Raw genomic sequence first — 14,871 nt, forward strand, 5'->3', positions numbered from 1 at the left:
AAAGAACGGAAGGAAGAGAAGTCAAGGGGAGGTGGCTTATTGCTCCTCCTCTGCTCCAGCCTTGCTCTTGGCATCTTCCGACTCCTTGGCTCCTCCTTCGCGGAGAGAGCTTCTAGCTTGTCACCTTCTCGGCATCATCGTTTTTGCCCAACCCTTTCTTTTCTCTCTCCTCGATCTCTTTCCTGCATTCTTCAAACTTCGTTTTGAATTTCTGTGCATTTTCAGCATTTAGGAAGCGGATGGCCAGCAGCTCTGGCTTGGGGCACTCGTCGACAAAGTCAGCGTGGGTGTTCCAGACCCAGGCACGGTCACTGCCCGCGATCGGCTTCAGTTCCATCATCCGCGTAATATAATGGTTGGCGCATATCTTCAGGGTCTTGTCCCTCCTCATGAGGAGGTGGATGGTCCCTTTCTCCTTATGCTTCAGAAGCTTGACATCAGCAGTGCCTCGTTCCTTCCATTCTGGGAGATCATTCTCTGAAGCGAATCGGAATAGCTTTGCCTGCATTTTAGAAAGTTCTTCATCTTCTTCCAGTGTTTTAATTTCCTGCTTGGGAAGAGAAACTATAGGCTCAAACTGGGGATCGTGGTTGGACTCATCTGCATTCTCAGTAGAGGTGTCATGGTCCTCATGGGTGTCCTTAGAGACGCCATGGGGGTGCGGCAGCGGCGGCGGCTTGGTTGGCTGGTAGTCGCTTGCTCGGCGTCCCCTCAGCGGCTGGTCGTAGCTCCTCTCCTCCGCCTGTGGCCCCAGCGCCTCCCACCCTCCCGCTCTTCCCTCCACCCCGTGACCCAACGATGGTTGTGTTTTCATTTTGATTTCTATCCATGTATTTTAAATTTCCTCTTGGGTTTCTTGGCTGACCCATTCATTGCTTAGTAGCATGTTATTTAACCTTTATGTATTTGTGCTCTTTCCAGAGTTTTTCTTGTGGTTGACTTCTAGTTTGATAGCATTGTGGTCAGAAAAGATGCATGGTGTGACTTTGATCTTGTTGAATTTATTGAAACTTGTTTTGTGGCCTATTATGTAATCTATTCTAAAGAATGTTCCATGCGCACTTAAAAAGATTGTGTATTCTGTACCTTTAAAATGGAATGTTCTGGATATATCTGTGGAATCCATGTGGTCGAGTGTGTCATTCAAAGACCCTCTTTCCTTGTTGATTTTGTTTGGATCATCTATTCATTGATGTAAATGGGGTGTTAAAGTCCCCTATTATTATTGTAGTAGTATCAGTGAGTTCCTTTATGTTTGCTATTAACTGTTTTATGTATTTGAGTGCTCCCACGTTGGGTACATAAACTTTTACAATTATTATATCGTCTTGTTAGATTGTCCCCTTTATATAATATCCTTCTTTGTCTCTTGTTACGGTCTTTGTTTTAATGTGTATTTTAACTGGTGTACCCATTGCTTCCCTGGCTTTCTTTTGACATCCATTTGCATGATAAATATTTCTCCATTCCCTTACTTTCAATGTAAGTAGGCCTGAAATTATCTCTTATATATAGCATATAAATTGGTCTTGTTTTTAAATCCATTCTATCACCCTATGTCTTTTGATTGGAGTGTTTAGTCCATTTATATTCAAAGTAATTATTGGTAGGTATGTATTTATTGCCATTTTGTTACTTTTTTTTAAAGATTTTATTTATTTATTTGACAGAGAGAGACAGTGAGAGAGGGAACACAAGCAGGGGGAGTGGGAGAGGGAGAAGCAGGCTTCCCACTGAGCAGGGAAGCCCAACGTGGGACTCGATCCCAGGACCCTGGGATCATGACCTGAGCCGAAGGCAGACGCTTAACGACTGAGCCACCCAGGCGCCCCACCATTTTGTTACTTTTTCTGGTTGTTTTATAGTTCTCTGATCCTTTCTACTGTTGATCTCTTCTCTTATGGTTTGCTAGCTTTCTTTAGTAATATATTTGGATTCCTTTCTCTTTATACTTTGCATATCTATTACTATGTTTTGATTTGTGGTTACCATTCAGTTTATATATAACATCTGCATATAGCAGTCTATATTAAGTTGATATTTGAAATTTTCTTTACTCCTCTCACCTCACATTTTAGGTAAGTGTTGTCATACCTTTTATTTTGTGTGTACCTGGACTAATATACTTATTTTTGTTTTAAGTATTTTAAGATATACTTATTTTTACTGCTTTTGTGCTTCCTACATTTCTGACTTATGGTCTTTACTTTCCACTTGACAAGTCCCCTTTAACATTTCTTGTTGGGCTGGTTTAGTGGTCATGAACTCCTTTAGCTTTTGTTTGGGAAACTCTTTATCTCTCCTTCTATTCTGAATGATAGCTTTGCTGGGTAGAGTATTCTTTGCTGCACATTTTTCCCTTTCTGCACTTTAAATATATCATGCCACTTTCTTCTTGCCTGCAAAGTTTCTGTTGAAAAATCCACTGATAGCCTTATGGGGTTTTCATTGTATGTAACTGTCTTCTCTCCTGTTGCTGCTTTAAAAATTTTTTCTTTATCATTATTTTTTGCCATTTAAATACTCTGTGTCTTGGTGTAGACCTCCTTGGGTTGATTTTTGGGGGGAATCTTTGTGCCTTCTGGATGTGGATATGTTTCTCTCCTCAGATTAGGAAAGTTTTCAGCTTTTATTTCTTCAAATAAATTTTCTGCCCCCTTTTCTCTCTCTTCTTCTGCGATCCATATACGCAAATGTTATGCTTGATAGAATCACTGTGTTCCCTATGTCTATTCTGATTTTGCGTAATTTTTTCTCTCTCACCTACTCAGGTTGATTACTTTCCATTACTCTGTCCTCCAGGTCACTAATTCATTCCCTGTCTCTTCTAGTCTACTTATTCTGTCTAGTGTATGTATGTATGTAGGTAGGTATGAATTTATTTATTTAAAAATTTTAAATTTAAATTCAGTTAACATATAATGAATTACTGGTTTTAGAGGTAGAGGCCTGTGCTTGATCAGTCTTATATAATACCCAGTGCTCATTACATCACATGCCTTCCTTAATGTGCATCACCCAGTTACCCCATACCTCCACCCCCTTCCCCTCCAGCAATCCTCAGAATGTTTCCTATGATTAAGAATCTCTTATGGTTTATCTCTCTCTCTGGTTTCATCTTGTTTTATTTTTTCTTCTCTTCCCCTATCATTCTCTGTTTCTTAAATTCCACATATTAGTGAGATCATATGATAATTGTCTTTCTCTGGTGGACTTATTTCGCTTAGCATAATACCCTCTAGTTCCATCCACATCATTGCAAATGGCAAGATTTCATTTTTTGATGACTGTGTAATATTCCATTACCACCTCTTCTTTATCCATTCATCTGTCAACGGACATCTGGGCTCTTTGCATAGTTTGGCTATTGTGGACATTGCTGCTATAAACATTGGGGTGCAGGTGCCTCTTTGGATCACTACATTCATATCTTTGGGGTAGATATCCAGTAGTGCAATTGCTGGGTCATAGGGTAGCTCTATTTTCAACTTTCTGAGGAAGCTCCATACTGCCATTTTGTTACTTTTTGTAACTGTTTTTCAGAGTGGCTGCACCAGCTTGCATTCCCACAAATAGTGTAGGACGGTTTCCCTTTCTCTGCATCCTCACCAACCCACTCCTGGGCTCACTCTTTGTAGCTGGTTTCCCTGCTCTGTTGCCTGAGAGCTCTGTTACACACAGGCACCCCTGGTCTTCCTGTGACTCTGAGGGGCCTGAGACCACACTGTTCCAGCTAGGGTTCTGCCCCTGCTTAGCCTCCTAAGTGATGTCCATCACTGGAGCAGACTTCTAAAAATTTCCAATTTAGTGCTCTGCCGCTCTATCACTTGCTGATAGCTGGCTGACAGAGGCTCCCGCCCCCCACAGTCTATGTTCCCATATATGGCCTCCGATTCACTTCTCTGCACCTCCTACCTTGCAGAAAGTGGTCACTTTTCTATTCAAAATGTTGCAGCTTTTCTTTTCTTTGATCTCCGGTTGAGTTCATAGAGTGTTCAGAATGATTTGATATCTATCTAGCTGAATTCCTGGGACCAGACTAAACTCAGGTCTCCTACTCCCCTGCCATCTTGGACTCTCCCCATCTAGTGTATTTTTAATTTCATGTATTGTATTCTTCATCTCTTATTGGTTATTTTTTATCTCTTTGTCAAAGGTCTCACAGATGTCCTCCACTTTTTTTTCAAGTCCAGTGAGTATCTTTATGATCATTACTTTAAATTCTCTAGCAGGCATAATTACTTTTATCCATTTAAAAATGCTTAGGCCTTGGGGTGCCTGGGTGGCTCAGTCAGTTAAGCAGCTGCCTTTGGCTCAGGTCATGATCCCGGATCCTGGGATCTAGCCCCACATCTGGCATCCTGCTCAGCAGAGAGCCTGCTTCTCCTTCTTCCTCTGCCTGCCACTCTGCCTGCTTGTGTTCTCTATCTCTCTGTCAAATAAATAAATAAAATCTTTAAAAATAAAATAAAATAAAATGCTTACGCCTCTTGCTGTGGTTTTGTCTTATTCTTTCACTTGGGACATTTCTCTGTCTCCTCGTTTTGTCTAACTCTCTGTGTCTGTTTCTATGTGTTAGGAAAGTCTGCTATATCTCTCGCTCCTGAAAGCAATGGCCTTATGAGGAAGAGGTCCTGTAGTGCCAATGCAGTGTCCCCTGTTCACCAGAAGCTGGACTTCAGGGGTATCTCCTGTATGTGTTGCATTCACCCTGCTGTTTTGCCTTGGCTGCTTTTTCTTTCAGTCCATTTGTCTACAGTGTCTCTCTTTGCCTATTGTGGGCAGTGTTTGGTTTCTTTTGGTTAGTGGACTAGTCTGGGACCCCCTTGGGCTTGAGTTGGGTCAGACCAGGCATTTGCCAGAGAGGCAACAGTACCAAACTGCAGGGCACTTTCCCTGTGTCTTCCACTGAGATGTTCTCATTAGTGGGCAGGGCCTATAATCAGACCAACTGTCTGCTCCCAGCCCCTGGCTGGGGATGCCATGTGACTGCTGTGTGTGGTTATCTTCCCTCACTCCAGGGTAGGATTCACTTTGGAGTGGTGACGGTCCCTATCAGGGCTGCTTGCACACTGCCAGGCTGGTGACCCTGGTTTGAATGGACTCCAGCTAAGAGCATAGTAGGGGGGCTGGGCCAGCTGGGATGGGGCACACAGTTTTAACAAGGTGTACACCAACCTGCTTGTGAATGAGACTTGCAGTCTCCACCACTGCTGCTGCCACCACTGCAATGGGGACCAAGGCCCTGCACGGTGTGTGGGCCAGTAGATGCTTTGTTGGCAAGGTTTGCTTTAATCTTCTTGGTAGAGGACCTGCAGTTTTGGGACTGAAGCAAGTGTGACTAGAAAAGGCAGATCTGCCAAAGCCTGGGGTGGGGGGGCAGGGCTTGGTGTAAACATGTTAGATAGTGAATGTTGTTGTGGAGGTGGTTCTCTCAGGTAGCCATATGTTTATGCCTGGGGTTGGTTGTTCAGCAATATGTTGATTAACATCCATATACTTGTGAATTTTCCTGTTATCTTCTTGTAATTGATTTCTAATTTCATACCATTGTGATTAGCAAAGATGCTTGATATGATTTCAGTTTTCTCAAATGTTTAAAAAACTTGTTTTGTCAGATAACATATGATCTATCCTAAAGAATGTTTTGTCTGTGTTAGAGAAGAATGTTTATTTTCTTGCTGTTGGAAAGAATGTTCTATATGCATCTGTGAGGTCCATCTGATCTAAAGTGTAGTTCAAGGCCAAGTTTTCTTATTAATTTTCTATCTGGATTATCTATTCATTAATGACGGCAGAGTAATCGATGCATTTACTTTTATTGTATTGTTGTCTACTTATCCCTTCAGATCTCTTCATATTTGTTTTGTATATTTAGGTATTCTGATATTGGGTGCATAAATATTTATAATTGTTAGATCCAAAATAACAATACTTAGAGTTTGCAAGTCAATGCATCATCAGTCCCCTATCTACTTCTTCCAGTATATTCTAATGAATGATTTCCTTTGCTCACTTAGCCTTTCCTCTTGCCACAGCAGATTTTTCTTACAGTTTTTAGTATTTTCTTTCTATTGTTACTCCCTTGGATGCTTTCTCAATTAGATGGTCTCTCCTATAAAACCCTTTTGGTCCTATTACTCCAGGTAAAATATATTTTCTCTTCACTACTTAACAATATTTTTTACAATTTTTATATTTGTTTATTCAGTTTCTCCCAATGGACTGTGAGATTCACAAGGATAGGAAACAATGTCTTTTTGTGTTCTTGTTTCCTCAATACCTGGCAATGTCCCTAGAATACATAGATACTCAATAAATATTTTTTGAGGTAATAATTATTTCCAAAAATTAAGTAGAATTGGAAGTAAAATTGTGGGCAAATAGTATGCACATTTTAGAAATATTTGATATTTACTTTCAGATTATCCAGAATAAAGTTTGTATCGATTCAAACTTCTGCCAGTAATGTATGAAGCTATCCATTTAATAATACTTTCACTTTTAGGGGGTATTAACTTTAAAATAAATATTTGCTAATGTTACATTGGTATTTTAATTTTTATTTTAGAAGTGAACTTGACCTCTTTTATATATTTATTGTTCACTTATTTTTCTTCTATAATTTTTTTATTCATGTCCTTTGTTAATTTTTCTATTGTTACCTTTATATTGATTTCTAAAATCTTTTAGTATATTAAATACAGCTCTTTGTCTATGTGATAGTTTGCACTTATTTTTCCTAGATTTTCATTGCACTTTAATTTTATTTTTAATTCACAGAGATTTTAGAATTTTATGGCATCTATCCCCACCCTTTCACTGAAACTGCTCTTACTAAAATTACCAATAATCTTATAGTTATTATATCCAGTGGGCATTTTTCAGACTTCACCTTATTTGATATACTGAGAACAAAGCAATATAGGTCACAGTTTAGATATTTGGTTTACATTGATTTGAAATATCTCTGCCACTTCTAAATGATAACTTTCCAAGTTATTATAATAAAAAATGAAATTAAGGGCTACTTTGCAAATTTGTTTGTGCTAACATTAAATGCAAATCATCACGTAGAAGCCTTTCAGCAAATCCTTCTGGTTTTATGATTATGGAAATGAGTCAAATATTGTGTGAAACCAAATGCCAGACCTGAATTAGAAATAAAGAAACTAGCTCTAGAGATTGAGAAAGAGTTGGAGTACAGCATTCCAAGCAGAAATCAGAAATATGGGGTTCTGAAAGAATGTTGTATTAGTGTCCTAGAACTGCTGTAATAAAGTACCACATACTGGGTTAAAACAACAGAACTTTATTCTCTCACAGTTCTAGAGGCTTGAAGTCCCAAATCATTGGCAGAGCCATTCTCCCTCTGAAGCCTGCTTCTTTCAGCTTCTGGTAGCCCTAGGTATTCCTTGCCTTTTATTTGGCAAACTTTGGGTGGAACTATTTTCTGAAATAGTTGAAAATAAAAATATCTCAAGTTGTTTGAGAATGCAAATATGCTATATATATAGGTAGCATATTTGCATATATATAATATATAGGTAGTGTATATATATATATATCCTACTATCAATATAGATAGTAGGCTCTTGTAGTTCCTGAGTGCTGAGGACAGAAGAATGGAGTTTACATGGAATGGACCTCAGAACTCAAATTTTTAAAACAATATTCACTTTCTTCTAAATCAGGTAAGTATACATTTTGATAGAACATTGCCACATACATATATCATTTGTTTTCTCCAACAATTGAAAATAGGCTGCAGCATTCTGAGTTCTGCAATATAACTGTCTTTGATAGTAGGATGAAAATAACAGAATTGAAAGTTCAAAAACAACACTTTCAACAATTAGGAAGCAACATTACTGGAGTTTACTTGATGTTCCTCTGATAGACAAATGCTTTTTTCAACTTGATGTTTCAAATAGTAGCTCTCTCACTTGTAGCCATTGTTTATGAGTGTTTATACCAAGTTAAAATGTGCTTGGAACACCACCAATGGAACCTTGTAGGGAGAATTGACTGTGATGTCATAGACCTTTAAGGGAAACTTCTAGAAGTGAGATTAGTCATATGAGAGACTAAACAAGAGAGATGCTTACTGAGTAAGGTGGGATCCAACAAGAGTGTAGTACAGAATGCAGTAATTTATTAATTACTTTTTTCTAAGGTAGCTCAACAGAACAACACTTAATGAAGAAAGACAAAGGCTTACCTGTCTGGTACATTTGTGATTCTTGATGATTAATTACTTGAAGAGTAATATGTTTGAAATTCACCAGTTTTAGAAATGGAAGAAGGTGATGAACCTGATCAGCCTATCTCAGCAGGGAGACAAGAAATTCGAAAGAGAAGACGACCCAGCCAACCAATGGTAGACAAATCCCAGCAGACTGAAGTGACAGAGAAAAAGAAACACTTGCCTGTATCACAATCATCTGGCCCTAAAGCTACCCTTAGTATTGGTAATATTCCTGGAAGCAAAGTCAACTATGAGTCTCTCAGAGTATCTTCTCAACTTCAGCAAACTTGGACAAAGAGAAAGCGTGTACAGGATATGACTGATAAATCTCTGCAAACAGACGCTACTGTAGAAGAGAAAAAAGAAGAAATCATGTCAATTAGTGAAACAGTGATACCTGAAGAAAAGCTAGCTGCTGTTGGAGAAGCAGTCCCTGACTTTCCAGAGAGTGTTCAGGAAGTAGAAATTCCACCAAGCAGACATTCAGTTCAATTCAAAATAGATAGATCTCAGCAGACTAGTTGTACTGGAGACTGGACAATGATGAACATTCCTCAAAAAGTGGACAAGGAACAGCAGACGTACTTTAGTGAAACAGAAATAATGGTTATTGGCAGGCCAGATAGCTCTTTTTCAAAGTCAAATGAAGTTGTGCAGAAACGTAAATCCTCAGGGAAGTTTTTCATTAGTGAACATCCTGAATTGCAACCCTCAACAAGTAAAGATGAAGCAATTGGGCAGATACATAGCAGATTTCTATTTGGTCAACAAAGCAAAAAAGGTTCTTTGGAACTTTCAGAAGATGAGCAGTATGTTCTAGGTGAAGTACAGCCTCCCACTGCAGAAGAGATCTCTGCTGAAGTGCAACCTCTGCCAGCTGAGGAGACTACTACAGAAAACTCCCCAACTGTACTTCAGCCTCCACCAATTGAAGAGGCTCCTGCAGAAGAGGCCCCTGCTAAAGTAGAGCCCACACTGGGTGAAGAGGCTCTTTCAGAAGGGCCTCCTGATGAAGTTCAGTCTCCAAAAGTTGAAGAAGCTTCTATTGAAGTACAGCTTTCCCCAGCTGAGGAGACTCCTGCAGAAGAGGCCCCTGCTAAAGTAGAGTCTATCCCTGCTGAAAAGGCTTTTTCAGAAGAGGCTTATGCTGAAGTTCAGCCTCTATCAGCTGAAGAGCCTCCTACACAAGAGGCCCCAGAACTTCAGCTTTCACCAGCTGTGGAGGCCCCTGCAGAAGAGGCCCCAGCTGAAGTTCAGTCTTCACCAGCTGAGGAGGCCTTCTCTGAAGAGGCCCCAGCTGAAGTTCAGCCTCCACTAGCTGAGACATCTCCTGAAGTTCAGTCTCCACCAGCTGAGGAGGCCCCTGCAGAAGAGGCCTCAACTGAAGTTCGGCCTCCACCAGCTGAGACATCTCTTGAAGTTCAGTCTCCACCAGCTGAGGAGGCCCCTGCAGAAGAGGCCTCAACTGAAGTTCAGCCTCCACCAGCTGGGACATCTCCTGAAGTTCAGTCTCCACCAGCTGAGGAGACCCCAGCAGAAGAGGTCCCAACTGAAGTTCACCTTCCACCAGCTGAGACATCTCCTGAAGTTCAGTCTTCACCAGCTGAGGAGGCTCCTGCAGAAGAGGCCCAAGGTGAAGTTTGGTCTCCACCAGCTGATGAGAGCCCTGAAGAAGAGGCTCCAGATGAAATTTGGTCTTTACCAGCTGAGGAGGCTCCTGCAGAAAAGGCTCCAGATGAAGTACAGTTTCCATCAGCTGAGGAGGCTCCTGCAGAAGAGGCTCCAGATGAAGTACAGTTTCCACCAGCTGAGGAGGCTCCTGCAGAAGAGGCCCCAGATGAAGTTTGGTATCTACCAGCTGAGGCAGGCCCTGCAGAAGAGGCCTCAGCTGAAATTTGGTCTCCACCGATTGAGGAGGCCTCAGCTGAAATTTGGTCTCCACCAGCGGAGGAGGTCCCTAAAGAAGATACCCCAGCTGAAGTTTGGTCTGCACCAGCTGAGGACGCCTCAGCTGAAATTTGGTCTCCACCAGCAGAGGAGGTCCCTAAAGAAGATACCCCAGCTGAAGTTTGGTCTGCACCAGCTGGAGGAGTCCTCATTGAACTTCATCCATCAGATGAAGAAACTACTTTAGAAATGGTCCCTGTTGACAAATAGTTTCCAGCAGCTGAAGAGGACTTTATTACACAAATCTCTATAGAAGATGTCCTTGCTAAAGTTCAGCCTCCACCATCTGAACACATTGCTGTAAATGAGGCTTTGGTAGACCATATGTCTACTGAATATCAATATCTCCAGACAACAGATGTCCCAGTGGTAAAATTAGAATCACTGGTTTTGGAAGATCAGCAAAAACTTGAAGAGCCTTTAGAACTGGATCCTGCCCCTGAAGATTTGTCTAATATCAAGAAAGAACAGGTCCCGGCCTTCAAAGTGGAGGGTGTCTTTCATATAGAAATAAAATAGAGGCCTCTTCCTCAGCTGTAATCAGGTCTTAACTAAGTTAGCAATCAGAAGCTAGGGGACATAAACACTTTAGAAAAGCGTAGGCATTTGGAAGTAGCTTTGTGAACAGGGAGATAAAAGGAAACCCCAAGACATGGACCACTGGTTGGAAAATGGACAATAAAAACTAGTGGTTTAAAATTACTGTGTTATTTTCATTCAAATCTAGCATATATAAAATACCCATTTGGAAACAAAGTAAGTTGTTGATTGAAATAATTACTTAAAATATCCTTTCTATAATAAACCCTGTTGAAAAGGGTAAAATATACTCTATAGCTATATTTTCTTTTCACTACATGTAGCTTGTAGTGGAAAAGGCAGTTTCTTTGCTGCAGTTCTCTCATCTAAATTCCTTGAGTTCTAGTCACATAGCTAGAGGTATGTGTTTTTTTTCTCCTTATTATAATACATAATATCTCTAATTCTCTTTATATTTGATTCCTTCTGAAGCCAGCGTTTCTTTCCTGTTTTCATCCCTCTCTTCTTGCATGTTTTACATTTCCATATCTGGATAGGGAAACTTAATTCCTTTGTAAAAACCTTCTTTTTAATGAAGATAGCCTGGATAAAGTATTTTAAAAGGTGTGTAAACATAAAGAAAAGTACACTTAGATGGCCTTGAGGGCATATTTCTACTTAGTTTTAATTTCATTTCAACTTGGAATGTGATGAATCCTTTGGAAGCTTGGCTCATTTTTTGTACTCTGAACTTGTGATGAAGAGAAACTTGCATAAAGTTGAATGAGTAGTTGTAGTACAGTAGTCTCCCCTTACCTGCAGTTTTGCTTTCCATAGTTTCACTTACCTGCAATTAGCTGTGGTCCAGAAGCATATTTTCCTTCTGATGTATCTTTCCTTGAAGGTCAGTAGTAGCCTAACACTACGTCACAATGCCTACACCATTCACTTCACTTCATCTCATTATGTAGGCATTTTATCCTCTCATATCATCACAAGGAGAAAGGTGAGTACAGTACAATAAGATATTTGAAATAGAAAGAGATTATATTCATATAACTTTTATTACAGAATATTGTTATAATTGTTCTATTGTATTATTAGTTATTGTTGTTAATCACTTACTGTGCCTAATTTATAAATTAAACTTTATTGTAGGTATGTATGAATAGGAAAAAACAGTATACATAAGACTTGGTACTATCCACAATTTCAGGCATTCACTGGGGATCTCCGAAGGTATCCTTTGTGGGTAATGGGGGACTACTGGATAAGCTATTGACATTTTTAAAGAGTAATTATGGATTAATATAAGATGTCTGTTAATAAATGACATCTTGGTTTCTATGGTTATGGCCACTTTTGGGAAAATATTTTCTTTAGCTATACTATAGTTTAGTTACTATATGCTGAAATAATGAGATTATTCTCTTAAAAATTTAATTTCGTTAGTGTTTTTCCCTGTTTAGTAAAAACTCTAGATTGATGATTCCAGACCTTGTTAAACTTTGATGCCCTATAATTGTTAGATGTTTCTCACATTCTTTTTTTTTTTTTTTAAGATTTTATTTATTTGATAGAGAGAGGGAACACAAGCAGGGGGAGTGGGAGAGGGAGAAGCAGGCTTCCCGCGGAGCAGGGAGCCCGATGCGGGGCTCGATCCCAGGATCCTGGGATCATGACCTGAGCCGAAGGCAGACGCTTAACGACTGAGCCACCCAGGCGCCCCTCTCACATTCTTCATTACCTCTGTACAGTGTGTACAATAAGAGCATGTGACATTTTTAAGTGATTTTTCTTCTGGAACTTTATAAAAATTTTTGTGAGTACAATTTTTTTTTAATATGTGCCAGATTTGAGGTTGGGAAACATTATCCTAGACTTCTTGATGAGGATTGCTTTTTTGATATTTCCAAATCCCTTAAATTATTTTGTTTTCTGGGATACTTAAATCCAGTTAAATGCCTTTTTTTAAATTTGAAGTTTTCTTTTTCTATTTTAGATTTTTTAAGGTTTTTATTTAAATTCCAGTTAGTTAACATAGAGTGTAATATTAGTTTCAGGTATATAATATAATTTAACACTTCCATACAACACCCGGTGCTCACCACGACAAGTGCCCTCCTTGATCCCTATCACCTCTCTCCCCTTCCCTCTAGTAACTATCAGTTTGTTCTCTATAGTTAAGAGTCTGTTTCTTGGTTTCTCTCTCTCTTTTATCCCCCCTTTGTTTGATTGTTTTGTTCCTTAAATTGCAGATATGAATGAAATCATGTGGTATTTGTCTTTTTCTTACTGACTTATCTCATTTAGCATAATACTCTCTAGCTCCATCTATGTCATTGCAAATGGCAAGTTTCATTCTTTTTTCTGGCTAATATTCCATTGTGTGTGTGTGTATATATATAACAGCTTCTTTATCCATTTATCAGTTGATGGACACTTGGGCTGTTTCCATAATTTGGCTATTGTAAAGAAGGCTGCTATAACAATCGGGGTACGTGTATCCTTTTGAATTAGTACTTTTATATTCTTTGGGTAAATACCTAGTAATGTGATTGCTGGATCATAAGATAGTTCTATTTTTAACTTTTTGAGGAACCTCCATACTGTTTTCCAGAGTGGCTGCACCAGTTTGCATTCCCACCAACAGTGCATGAGAATTCCCCTTTCTTTACATCTTCACAACACCTGTTGTTTCTTTTTGATTTTAGCCATTCTGACAGGTGTGAGGTGATATCTTGTAGTTTTGATTTGCAATTCCCTGATAAGTGATGTTGAGCATCTTTTCATGTGTCTGTTGGCCATCTGTATGTCTTCTTTGGGGAAATGTCTGTTCATGTGTTTTGCCCATGTTTAATTGGATTATTCATTTTTTGGGTGTTGAGTTTTATAAGTTCTTTACATATTTTTTGGATACTAATCCTCTTTGAATATGTCATTTGCAAATATCTTCTCACATTTCCTAGGTTGCCTTTTAGTTTTGTTGCTTGTTTCCTTTGCTTTGCAGAAGTTATTTATTTTGATGTTGTTCCAATAGCTTAGTTTTGCTTTTGCTTCCCTTGCCTTGGGACACCTATCAAAAAAATGTAGCTATGGCTATGTCAGAAAAATTACTGCCTGTATTTTCTTCAAGGACTTTTGTGGTTTCCCGTCTCACATTTAGGTTTTTAATCCATTTGAATTTATTTTTGTGTATGGTGAAAGAAAGTGGTTCAGTTTTATTCTTTTGCCTGTTGCTGTCCAGTTTTCTTGACATCATTTTTTGAAGAGACAGTCTTTTTCCCATTGGATATTTTTTCCTGCTTTGTCAAAGATTAATTGACCACATAATTGTGAGCTCATTTCTGGGTTTTCTATTCTGTTCTATTGATCTGTGTCCATTTTTATGCCAAGTACCATATTGTTTTGATTACTACTGCTTTGTAATATAAATTGAAGTCTGGAATTCTGATGCCTCCAGCTTTGTTTTTCTTTTTCAAGATTGCTTTGGCTATTTGGGTTTTTTGTGGTTCCATACAAAATTTAGGATCATTCTAGTTCTGTGAAAAATGCTGTTGGTATTTTGATAGATATTGCATAAAATGTGTAGATTGCTTTTGGTAGTACAGACATTTTAATAATATGTGTTCTTCTAATCCATGAGCATGGAATATCTTTCCATTTCTTTGTGTCACCTTCAGTTTCTTTCATCAGTGTTTTATAGTTTTCAGAGTACAGGTCTTTCACCTCTTTGGTTAGGTTTATACCTAGGTTTCTTGTTGTTTTTTGGTGCAATTGTAAATGGGATTGTTTTCTTAATCTCTCTTTCTGCTGCTTCTTTACTGGTGTATAGAAATGCAACAGATATCTGTATGTTGATTTTGTATTCTGTGATTTTGCTGAACTCATTTATCAGTACTAGTAGTTTTTTGATGGAATCTTTTGGGTTTTCTATATATTATATCATGTAATCTGCAAATAGTGAAAGTTTTACTTCTTTTTTTGCCAATTTGGATGCCATTTTATTTATTTATTTTTTATTTATTTATTTATTTATTTATTTATTTGTTTATTTATTTATTTATGTTGTTGTTGTTGTTGTTGTCTGATTGCTGTAGCTAGAACTTCCAGTCCTATGTTGAATAAAAGTGGTGAGATTGGACATCTCTGTCTTA

The 14,871-nt window shown here is 38.8% G+C and overlaps 1 protein-coding gene and 1 pseudogene across 1 annotated transcript; one reads left to right on the forward strand and one right to left on the reverse strand.

Annotated features, from left to right (window-relative positions):
* Positions 1-112: 112 nt before the first annotated feature.
* On the reverse strand, positions 113-1,018 carry LOC145723261 (ran-specific GTPase-activating protein pseudogene; annotated as a pseudogene).
* A 6,871-nt stretch (positions 1,019-7,889) lies between these two features.
* Positions 7,890-10,853, forward strand: FSCB (fibrous sheath CABYR binding protein). The gene has a single exon (XM_081829679.1). The coding sequence runs from the start codon at positions 8,297-8,299 to the stop codon at positions 10,403-10,405; it is 2,109 nt and encodes a 702-aa protein (XP_081685805.1). The 5' UTR covers positions 7,890-8,296; the 3' UTR covers positions 10,406-10,853.
* The last annotated feature ends 4,018 nt before the right edge of the window (positions 10,854-14,871 follow it).

The sequence above is a fragment of the Leptonychotes weddellii genome, chromosome 9, assembly GCF_054177405.1.
Source record: "Leptonychotes weddellii isolate Sample4059 chromosome 9, ASM5417740v2, whole genome shotgun sequence".
Taxonomy (NCBI): domain Eukaryota; kingdom Metazoa; phylum Chordata; class Mammalia; order Carnivora; family Phocidae; genus Leptonychotes; species Leptonychotes weddellii.

What these genes read in the sequence shown, in the direction of transcription:
- FSCB (XM_081829679.1), top strand. Translation starts at nt 8,297, where the DNA reads ATGGAAGAAGGTGATGAACCTGATCAGCCTATCTCAGCAGGGAGACAA.